A 10452-nucleotide genomic window follows, 5' to 3' on the forward strand; every position below is an offset into this window, starting at 1 on the left:
ACCACACCTCACTCATATAACACCATCTGTGAGGGAATTACTACACCACGTGAGGCCCCTCATAACACCATATGTGAAGGAGTTACTACACCACGTGAGGCCCCTCATAACACCATCTGTGAGGGAATTACTACACCACGTGAGGCCCCTCATAACACCATCTGTGAGGGAATTACTACACCACGTGAGGCCCTCATAACACCATCTGTGAGGGAATTACTACACCACGTGAGGCCCCTCATAACACCATCTGTGAGGGAATTACTACACCACGTGAGGCCCCTCATAACACCATCTGTGAGGGAATTACTACACCACGTGAGGCCCCTCATAACACCATCCTACACCTGATAACACCATCTGTGAGGGAACTACTACACCACGTGAGGTCCCTCCTAACACCATCTGGGAGGGAGTTACTACACTACGTTTTTGCTGTTCAACACCTACATTAATCTGTATGTTCACTGTATGTTCCTTTACCTTTCTCTAACGAAGGCTTTTGTTGAACCACCAATGTATGTAATAAGTCATTTATGTCCAATGTATATTTTCAGCCTTCGGGCTGCAGAACTTTTTCAATAAACCGTCAATTATTATTATTATTTATTATTTACTCAGTCGAGTGTCCTTACTTGGAGCTGGCGGACGCTCGCCCCACAAGGGGTCACAGCTCAAGATTGAAGAAGCCGCAAGTCCAGAAAACCGTGAGGGCAAACTTTTTCGGAGTGAGAGTTGTAAACTCTTGGAACAATCTACCAGAGAGTGTTGTGACGGCACCGAGTGTGAGCTCTTTCAAGAGAAGACTTGACCAACGCTGGAGCAGGTTCAGGTACATTCAGGAGCCGGTGCATGCCCAGTACTTGCCAACAGTGCGTGACAGAGACGTGACCGATCGCCCAAGCGGGTAACGAGCCGATCAGTGGTGAGGAGGATAAAAGAAAAGAAATAGTTCTATTGTTACTGTGTTACCTTCCCATTTGTGGGTAATTCTTCGTAGTTGGAGATACACAGTGGGTAAATTTGGCGTTTCTTAAAAATTAGCAAAAATAATAATCCACAACTCCTGCTATTAACTTGTTATTAAGACATTCCTCTTAATCACAAAATACCAACAATATAAACCAAAAAATCATCAAACATGTGTACTCTGGTGAGGTCCATGCTTAGTGACACCGGTACAAGCTTAGTGACACCGGTACAAGCTTAGTGACACTGGTACAAGCTTAGGGACAACTGGTACCTCTGCTTCCCTGGTAATCTGAAGGTAAACTTTTAATTAAACTATACAGTAATACGTCATTAGAACTCTCCGCTTATTTGGAAGAACTAAAGTATTGCTTAAGCTTTACTTTCTTTGCCGATTACAATGGAAATTACTGATTGTTTTTATTGAGAATTCATTCCATGTAAAATAAGACAGATTGGATATGAACAACACATAGACAATAGTACATAATAATAGAACTGATGATAACACAAAATATAAAGAATTATTCACAATGTGGGTTTTATACTCAGAGTACAGTACAAAGTGCCTTAAGATATATTATAACTGTGTGGTCTGAGAGCTCCCCCAGCTTGGTTAGGTCAGTTTAGAATAGGTTAGGTCAGGATAGGTAAGGTTAAAATAGGTTATGTTACAATAGATTAAGGTTACAATCGGTTAGGTTATGATAGGTTAGGTTACAATAGGTTAGAGAAGGTTAGGATGACAAAAATTATTAATAAAAATATCAATTATATATTATGGTATTATTTTACTTTCAGACATAGTGCCTCCAAAAGTTATAAACTCATGAAACATTTAGAGCTCCCTATTCTGAGCATTTTGTATCCCATATATACCTGGCGGAAATGGATACTAGCGACACAATTGAATTTAATTGATTTTAAGTAGTTTTCAGTCTTCATCTGTGAGATAATGTTATCAGTGCGTCACGCATGTGCAATGTTAACTGACATCATCCAGTCGTGACCAATGAGGTATCGATATCTTCATGTAATTTTTTTTCGACCAATCACATTTGAATTTTTTCAAAGGAAGCAGCCAAGGTAATTTCATTGACCAGTCTCACATTGGCTGTGGTGGAGGTTGTTGTCGTTTGTGCTCCTATGATTATCTTAAGTTTATTGTCGAGTTTTATGAGAAAGACGATTTCTTACTATCCCTGGTCCTCCCACTTCTAACTAAGGTATTGTACTTTCAGACACGGCACGCCCCAAAGTTTTTAACTACTGAAACATTTAGGTTAGTTTAAACTAGGCCTACCGCCCCCGGCTAGGGGTCAGGTTAGGCCTACCGGGGGTCCCGGCTAGGAGTTAGGTTAGTTAGGTTAGGTTTTGTTTGGTAAGATGACTCGCTTTCGTCTTCACCCCCACCCAAAAACCCTGATTTCCCAGGCTCCCCCATTATCATTGAGGGGGGGGGGGGGCAAAAACGAGCAATTTCCGCCGTAAAATGAAGATCAGATTTGTTTAAAACACATCAAATTACACTGGAAAAACATAGTGGTCAACCCCTAGGGACTCATATCCTAAAGTAAAAATGTACTTATAGTATTATCAAATAACTTAACAACCTCTCTTAACCTAACTGGGGAAGGTTCAGACCCTGGCCTTAACAGCTACTTTACCTAAATTATTCCATTGAAGATAGAAGTTTTTTTGCTTCGACAAACTTACAAAATATGCAATAGAAGTGTTTTTGAGGTCAGGGTAAAGAATCATTTTGTGCCATAATGGGAATTTGAAAAGGGAAAGAGGTTTTTTCATTTTTCTCAAAGTGATTTGAATGAAAATGACCTTTATTTCTTTTGCTAATGCTTATATAAGAGATATGACCATGATTTACACAAAGTGGGAAGGGCTTGAAGATGAATGAAAGTGTGGGGTTAAAACTCACACATTCTATAAACACTAAACATACCTTTGAAAACCAGACCTAGCCCTCCCTAACCTAGAAATGGCCTAATTCTATAAATAACTTACCCTACTTATACTATGGGGGAGGAAATGCTGGAGAATTGTGTTGTGGTTGGATCATATTCATATTATTTGTTATTTTTAACCATTTCAATACTGATCGGCTCCTTAGCCGCTTGGGTGGTCGGTCATGTCCCCGTTATACACTGTTGGCAAATACTGGCGTGTACTGACTCCAGAATGTACCTGAACCTGCTCCAGTGTTGGTCAAGTCTGGTCTTGAAAGAGCTCACACTCTGTGCCGTCACAACACTCTCTGGCAGATTGTTGCTTGAATTTACAATTCTCACTCCGAAAAAGTTTGCCCTCACAATTTTTTGAACTTGTGGCTGCTTCATCCATAAGCTGTGACCTCTAGTAGGGCAGTAATGTCCTCTGAGGTGTTTATAGACTTCTATTAAGCCACCCCCTTCCTTGCCCATAGTATAAGCTAGGCAGTAGCAGGTGTTCTAATCTCTCTGGGTACCCAAGGTGTCGTAGCACAGGCACCAGTCTGGTGGCCCTCCCCTCCAGACGGGAAGCACCTCCCTCACTTTTGAAGAACATTATGAGTAATGGACCGTCTAGGCATTATCTTTAATTTACAATAAATTCTTTGCCTGCATCAGGGTGCAACAGATTTTAACACAATGTAATCTATCATTATAGTACTTTATACACATATCATACATGATTTCCATGTGCTGTACTGTACTGGGATTATTGTTGTGTCAAGCTGTGTTAAGTTTTGTCATTGCAGTTGTTAATGTACTGTACAGAATAACATTTAATTATAGGTATGCAAAGTAAAGGTGTAGATATTTTTTTCATCACTAATATTGCTTCTGTTTTACTTATTATTATTATTACCGGTATTATTATTATTATTATTATTATTATTATTATTATTATAATAATACTGTAAGTGTTTTATCATCTTAAATATCAGTTGTTTAATATTTACCTCTTGAATATACAGCTCCTCCCAGACTTACGAGACTTACGACCACCCGCACTTACGACCTGCTTCAGTCGTACCAAAAATTTGTCAAATTACGTATTTCTGAGTCCCAACTTTAGTACACAGACAAAATTTTTGTTTGTAATTCACTTTAAAATGGCTGGCAAGCTTAAAAGTGAGAGTTTTGTGGTGCTGAGAAGAAAAAGAGACCCCTATTTTAGATTTTCTATGTATTATTTTCTATGTATTATTTGGGTCCCTAACCCCGTCATAAGTCAGGGAGGAGCTGTATACAATACAGTACAGTACTTTTAATTGTCACTGGCACTCCTTTGTTTGTTAATCTTACATCATAACTCCCTGTACCCTATAAGATATTTTGTTAATACAGTGGGGTATGCTATAACGAACGGATCCTACTACGAATATTCCTATAACGAACGGTTTTACCTATAAAATTGAGAATGCTATAACGAACGAAACTCCTATAACGAACATAATTTAATTTTTTTTTTTTTCTAATTTATTGTTTTATTATTACAAATATTAATGATATTCTTTATTTCAGGGGTTTAGATGCATATTTATGCACTTTTTTACAATTTTTACAATTTTATATTATATTTTTCAGTGTTAAGTGGTTGTATTTGGGGGCCTGGAACGGATTAATCCTATAACAAACGAATGCTATAACGAACAAGGTTCTAGAACCAATTAGATTCGTTATAGCATACCCCACTGTACTGTGCAAGATACTATATTAGACTGTACAGGTAATAAAAAAGATTAGATAAACTTGCCTTAATTCGACTGAACAGAGAGTTTTGTTGCTGGACTAGTGTAATTATTAATCTTATTATGCACTTAAAGACCTAAGGTGTAGTAATAATATTATACATCAGCTGTGATCAAAATTTACAACTTTTCAGGGTGATGATGGCAACTGTCCAAGCCTTCACTCACACTCAGAGGGTCAGAGTCCTGTACAAGACTATTCTCAAGCTTCACCGTGGCTTACCTCTTGAGTTGAAGGCTCTAGGTGAGAGACTTAATGACTGTTAATCATGACCGCACTATCCCAAAACCTTGTTCAGTGTGTGAGAGCTTTTTGTAACCACACTATCCCATAACTGTACTTGTCCAGTGATATTGATATTGAAACAGTTTATTTAGCCAGAAGAACACAGATACAGAGTGGATTACAAAATTCATAATATTAACATGGCTGAGCCAGTTGAGAGCCTGAGCTCTCTTGAAAGCACCTCATATATACTGTACATCTATCTCAAGGAAGTATTATGTAACATTTAATATCATCTGGAATAGTACACATAGCATGGTGGTACTGTAATAAGAACATATCAGAAAGTTACCACGGTTATCACTTCGATATTTATTTATTTTATTTTTTATTTTTTTTATTTATTTTTTTTTACATTTATATTATAAGTATATACATAGGTTACAGTGGAAATTGAAAAACATAAATTTGATAAGGGAGGGAAGTTATACAACATGGGTTGTGTTAACGTTGAGCACGAGTACAGAGCTATGAGGATTATGTCTAGTTGGCAAATACACCCTTTGCAAATGTTCACCTCTTTTCTATCTACATGATAATTCCTGATAAAACAGAATTGATGGTACAATAAAGGCAGGTATATAAAGTAGGCATTACAAAAATATTAATACTTAGATAATAGATATTTTTAAGAGATGATTTAAAGGAAGGGAGCGTAGTCTTTGCACAGATGGGTGGGGGCAAGTTGTTCCACACCTTGACACCAGGATATTTTATGGAGGTCTGGGACTGAGTGGAGCACATGGGGGGTGGTCTTAGTAGCTCATGGTTCCTTAAGTTATATCTCTGATTATTCCAGAACTGGAAATAATTGTTGTCAAGCAAGTGATTGACAGATTTGTAAACAAATAGGGCACAGCCCCATTGTTCATTGAATACTAAGACTTCATTACAATACATTGGGGCAAATGCTGTATATACTCAACCTCTCCTCCCCATACCCATCGTAACAGAGCTAAAAACATTGAATTAAATTGGATTAAACGTAATTTATTATATTTGTAAGAGCAAGGTGTAGTGCGGGTCGTGTCGTGTTGCGTCTCTATAACAATGTAGCGGAAATTGGACAGCATTTACATATGAGCATCAAGATCGTCTTAGTGATGTGTTTGTATAAATCGATGTTGGATTTTTAACATTATTCACAATTGTATATTGAAAAACTCTCTACTGACTGGAGGAATAGGCTGTGAGGTATACAACCACAAAACTATTGCCATATAGCAAAATTTATTCAGAAAACTTTAAATGAGTTGCATTCATGGCTGTGATTGGCCATCCAAAGGCCAATCAGAGAGAGTAGTATTGTGCCTTTAGCTAAGACAGTCCATAGTGACAACAGTGACCACAGTGGAGGCTGATAATAAATTGAAGTGAAAAACAAAATTGGGACAAGCAACCATACACCAGTATCTGGGAGTAACCAAGACATATTATCGGTGCCACAAAGAAAGTTTTTATTTCGTCTGTGTTTTCTAAAGGACTATAATTATGCTTACGATCCACCATTAATAGGGAGATACAGTGTACATAGTGATAGCTCATAGATACCAACAACTCGTTGAGGAGAACTAAAAAAAAACAGAAAACAAGTTAAACCCTTGAACGTATTATTAATGAATTTTATTGCTCATTTTGCACACATAAACATTAATTCAATAAAAAAGACATTCAGTAATAAACAATAATGAATCTTTTGTACATAAGAGAAATGACGCTGTTTACACAATTATGCACGTCGTCTGCACGTTGGCGGGCCGTTCAAACCCGTCGAAATTCAAGTTTCCGCCGTCAAAATTTTTATTTATTTATTTTTTTGTGTGTTCCAATAAAATACGTTAAGAATTAAAAACTCGTGAAATTTGAGAAGCTACTATACGACATTTAACCCTTCAATATGTCTTCAAAGAGACCATGACGCAGAGAAAGTGGTGCTAGTGCTTCCAGGCATAAGCACAAGTCACTATCTATCCAGGAAAAGGGTGAATTTCCATGGTCCGGCAATTTCCATGGTCCGGCACCGGTCAGGTCCCGAGGTTGCCGGACTAGATAGGTACAACCGGTAAAAGTAAGTCTGTTTTTATGACTGGGAGGAGCTGTAGTTGGCAGATGTGGGTTTTCACTTCATTTTTTTTTTCAGCCATTACAAACATTGTAGATACCACCGACATTTATATGTTAATTGTTGGTTATTTTAATGCTTAGGGTTGGTAAAGTATCAAAATAAATGTGAAATGTCAAAAACTGCAATATGAAGAAAAAAAATTACTTATTAAGAAATGGTGAGTCATAGCCATAAATAAGTTAATGAGAAAATATATGGTCATTGATATTCATAGTTAAGTTTGTTTCAGGTGATCAATACATTCGTGATGAGTTTCAGCGCCACAAGGAAGCAGCACCAGAACAAGCTCAAGCCTTCATGGTAGAATGGACAAATTATGCCGTTACCATGGCCAAGCAACTGGGAATTCGAGGCACTCACACCGCCAAGACTATTGGCAAACCTTTAAAGGAAGGGGAGTTAGACAACTTTACTGGTGAACAGATTTATCAATTATTTGAACTACATGAAGCAGCAACAAAGCCAGAAGCTGATGTGACAAACAGCATGAGCGACAAATAACACAAATAATGTTAAGTAAAATTACTCTTCTCAGTAATATTTTATAGGCACTGTACTCATGAAAACAGTCGAGATAATCTTTCTGCAACAAACAGTTTGCTTGCACAGCTTAAAGGTATTATTTGATGATGCTGTCATGTCCTGCAGATGAGCTTGGCTTTCATCTTATAAATGATCACCAAACACAATCATACTTTTAACTCTTTGGTGGCAAAGACTTGAACATTTTTGGTGACTGACCAGGTGATGGATTTTCAGGATTGTCAAAAAAAATCTGAAAGAATACTTGATCAGAAACTAGCCATGTGGTTGTTGCTTTAAGGTTAGCTAAGGGCAATGGTCCTCACCTTGTACCTTTCTCCATTCTTTTAGCTTCAGACTTTTATTCTTCTTTTAGAATATTTAAAGTTTAAAATCTTTGCTCCTTGCAGTACAGTATAATCACCCATCTTATTGAGGTTCATTTTTTACCACTTATTTATTTATTTATTTATTGGGAAAAATGTATTTGATGTGAGAGGACACAACTTAATTCTGTTTTGAATGATGATTACTCACAGTATATTATACTTGCTGGCCAGGGATCCACATACAGTGCAAGCCCAAATCATGGCTAATGGTTCAGTAATGGGCAGAAAAAACAAAATGCAACAATTGTGTAGGTCATTCTAGAAGGTTCTAATCATCCATAAAGGGTTAAATAGAAGTAATCTTTTAAGAAGAGTTATAAAAATATCAGGATGATCTCTATCTACAACAACTGGTTTGCCTACATAGTTGACAAGAAGATACCAACTTAAAGGTTATGCTGTCATGTCCCGAGATTAGCTGATCCTTCATGTTATAAATGATTACCATACACATTCATTGTTTTAAACTTGTCAAGGATGACATTTTAAGGCGGCTTCACACTGGCATTCTTTCGTCAATTTTTTTTTGTCAACTTTCAGAAAATCGTCAAACTTTTTGTTGTTCACCTTCACACTCGTTAAGAACCAACTCGCCAGTTTCCCTCATTCAACAACTGTCAACAAACAAGATGGCTCCAACTGATGAAGAAAGCTCAGTAATTCTACACCTTTTTTTGGTGTATGAAGAGTCCTGGTGATCCCAGAGACAGCAGCACTGCCTCACCTGGTCCACCAAGAACTCCTCTGAGAGCCGTGCCCTTACTTGGGAAATTATTTTATCTGTTGGCTCCGTCATGTTGTTATTCCCGCGTGGTCAAAATGTAAACAACAAATGCCATTTTTTTACCTTTTTAAAGTCACAAAATTAAACATATTAATGAGTCATCTTGGGAAGAAGAGTAATAAATACTTCTTTAGCTTTATATTTTAAGTAAAAATTATTTTGTTTTTATAACTCTATTTGTAGTGTCAATTATAGATCTTGTGGACTCCGGTAAGTTGTTGTACGAGTCGTCAGTGTAGACGGTCTGTACCATCTGACAAACAGCCAACGACAACATCGACGATTCCTGATAAAAGTTGACAGCAATGAAAAAGTTGACAATAGAAATACTACTGTGATGCTGCCTTTAATCACCTCATAAACTTCTTAAGTGCTGTCCACTCAAGGGTAGTTAGTCTTGGCGGTTATACAGTTGTGTGTATTAGAAGCAGGGATGTTAATGGGGGTGTACACCATGTACTTCTAACAAACCTATGTTCAGTGTTACTTAAAGTGCAGAGTGAATTGCACTTTAGTTTAAAAATCATTGGCAATTTATTTTTGATTGCTGGGGTCTTTTTATTATTGTATTATGATTATAAATTTTTTCTAATAATTTTCTTTTATCATACTTTAACATGTATGCTCTCTTGCCCCTGCATCAGCCTCCAGGTGTACAGGTACCTAGCTCCTACAACCCATATCCATCACTGGTTACAAGTTAATGTCTTATTTAGCATGGACTGTCAAAAGGACATCTCATATAAATAATAACAGACAGGCATTCAACAACTTTGAAAATTCTTGACCAAATTATACCATTCTTATTTGATTTTGTAAATACTGTACATAATGTTGTATGTAGTGATAAATAATGATATCATGCCATTTAACTATCTCATTATGTATCAATAGTAATGTAGTTGAGGCACTGTGTTCATCCATTATATATGAAGATTTATATTGATCTTATTATACCTAAAGTGATCATTGGTCCTGGTTATGTACAGTACAGTATGGGCAGTCATTCTTTCTTGTCCTGTTGTTCATCTTTTAATTAATATGTCATTTGAAAATTAAATTGATAATTATAATAAAATTAGCTTAATTTTTCTCTCCCTCCTGGGCTGTTTTGTCCAACTGTACGATAATTCTGTCCTCCAGCGTGTGATAATTCTGTCCTCCAGCGTGTGATAATTCTGTCCTCCAGCGTGTGATAATTCTGTCCTCCAGCGTGTGATAATTCTGTCCTCCAGCATGTGATAATTCTGTCCTCCAGCATGTGATAATTCTGTCCTCCAGCATGTGATAATTCTGTCCTCCAGCGTGTGATAATTCTGTCCTCCAGCATGTGATAATTCTGTCCTCCAGCATGTGATAATTCTGTCCTCCAGCGTGTGATAATTCTGTCCTCCAGCGTGTGATAATTCTGTCCTCCAGCTGTGATAATTCTGTCCTCCAGCGTGTGATAATTCTGTCCTCCAGCGTGTGATAATTCTGTCCTCCAGCGTGTGATAATTCTGTCCTCCAGCATGTGATAATTCTGTCCTCCAGCGTGTGATAATTCTGTCCTCCAGCGTGTGATAATTCTGTCCTCCAGCATGTGATAATTCATTACATGATGTCTGATTTGTCAACTGATGATTC

At 37.3% G+C, this 10452-nt stretch overlaps 1 protein-coding gene across 7 annotated transcripts; it reads left to right on the forward strand.

The window, feature by feature from the left end:
• Positions 1-773: 773 nt before the first annotated feature.
• On the forward strand, positions 774-9904 carry LOC121869685 (succinate dehydrogenase assembly factor 3, mitochondrial-like). Of its 7 annotated transcripts, none has more exons than XM_042371237.1 (3): positions 774-832; positions 4855-4964; positions 7361-9904. In XM_042371237.1, exons 2-3 carry the CDS (start codon positions 4859-4861, stop codon positions 7630-7632), a joined length of 378 nt encoding a protein of 125 aa, XP_042227171.1. In that variant the 5' UTR covers positions 774-832; positions 4855-4858; the 3' UTR covers positions 7633-9904. The 7 variants fall into 7 exon arrangements, with proteins under 7 accessions (XP_042227171.1, XP_042227169.1, XP_042227168.1 ...); XM_042371235.1 differs by lacking the exon at positions 774-832 and adding an exon at positions 871-925; XM_042371234.1 differs by lacking the exon at positions 774-832 and adding an exon at positions 906-1013.
• Positions 9905-10452: the final 548 nt, after the last annotated feature.

Source organism: Homarus americanus, unplaced genomic scaffold (genome assembly GCF_018991925.1).
Source record: "Homarus americanus isolate GMGI-L3 unplaced genomic scaffold, GMGI_Hamer_2.0 scaffold23578, whole genome shotgun sequence".
In the NCBI taxonomy this organism is placed as follows: domain Eukaryota; kingdom Metazoa; phylum Arthropoda; class Malacostraca; order Decapoda; family Nephropidae; genus Homarus; species Homarus americanus.

Excerpts from the sequence above, each read along its gene's own strand:
- LOC121869685 (XM_042371237.1), top strand. The coding sequence starts at position 4,859 with ATGATGGCAACTGTCCAAGCCTTCACTCACACTCAGAGGGTCAGAGTC. Across the intron at positions 4,965-7,360 it reads TCTTGAGTTGAAGGCTCTAG|GTGATCAATACATTCGTGAT; the intron begins GTGAGAGACTTA and ends AGTTTGTTTCAG.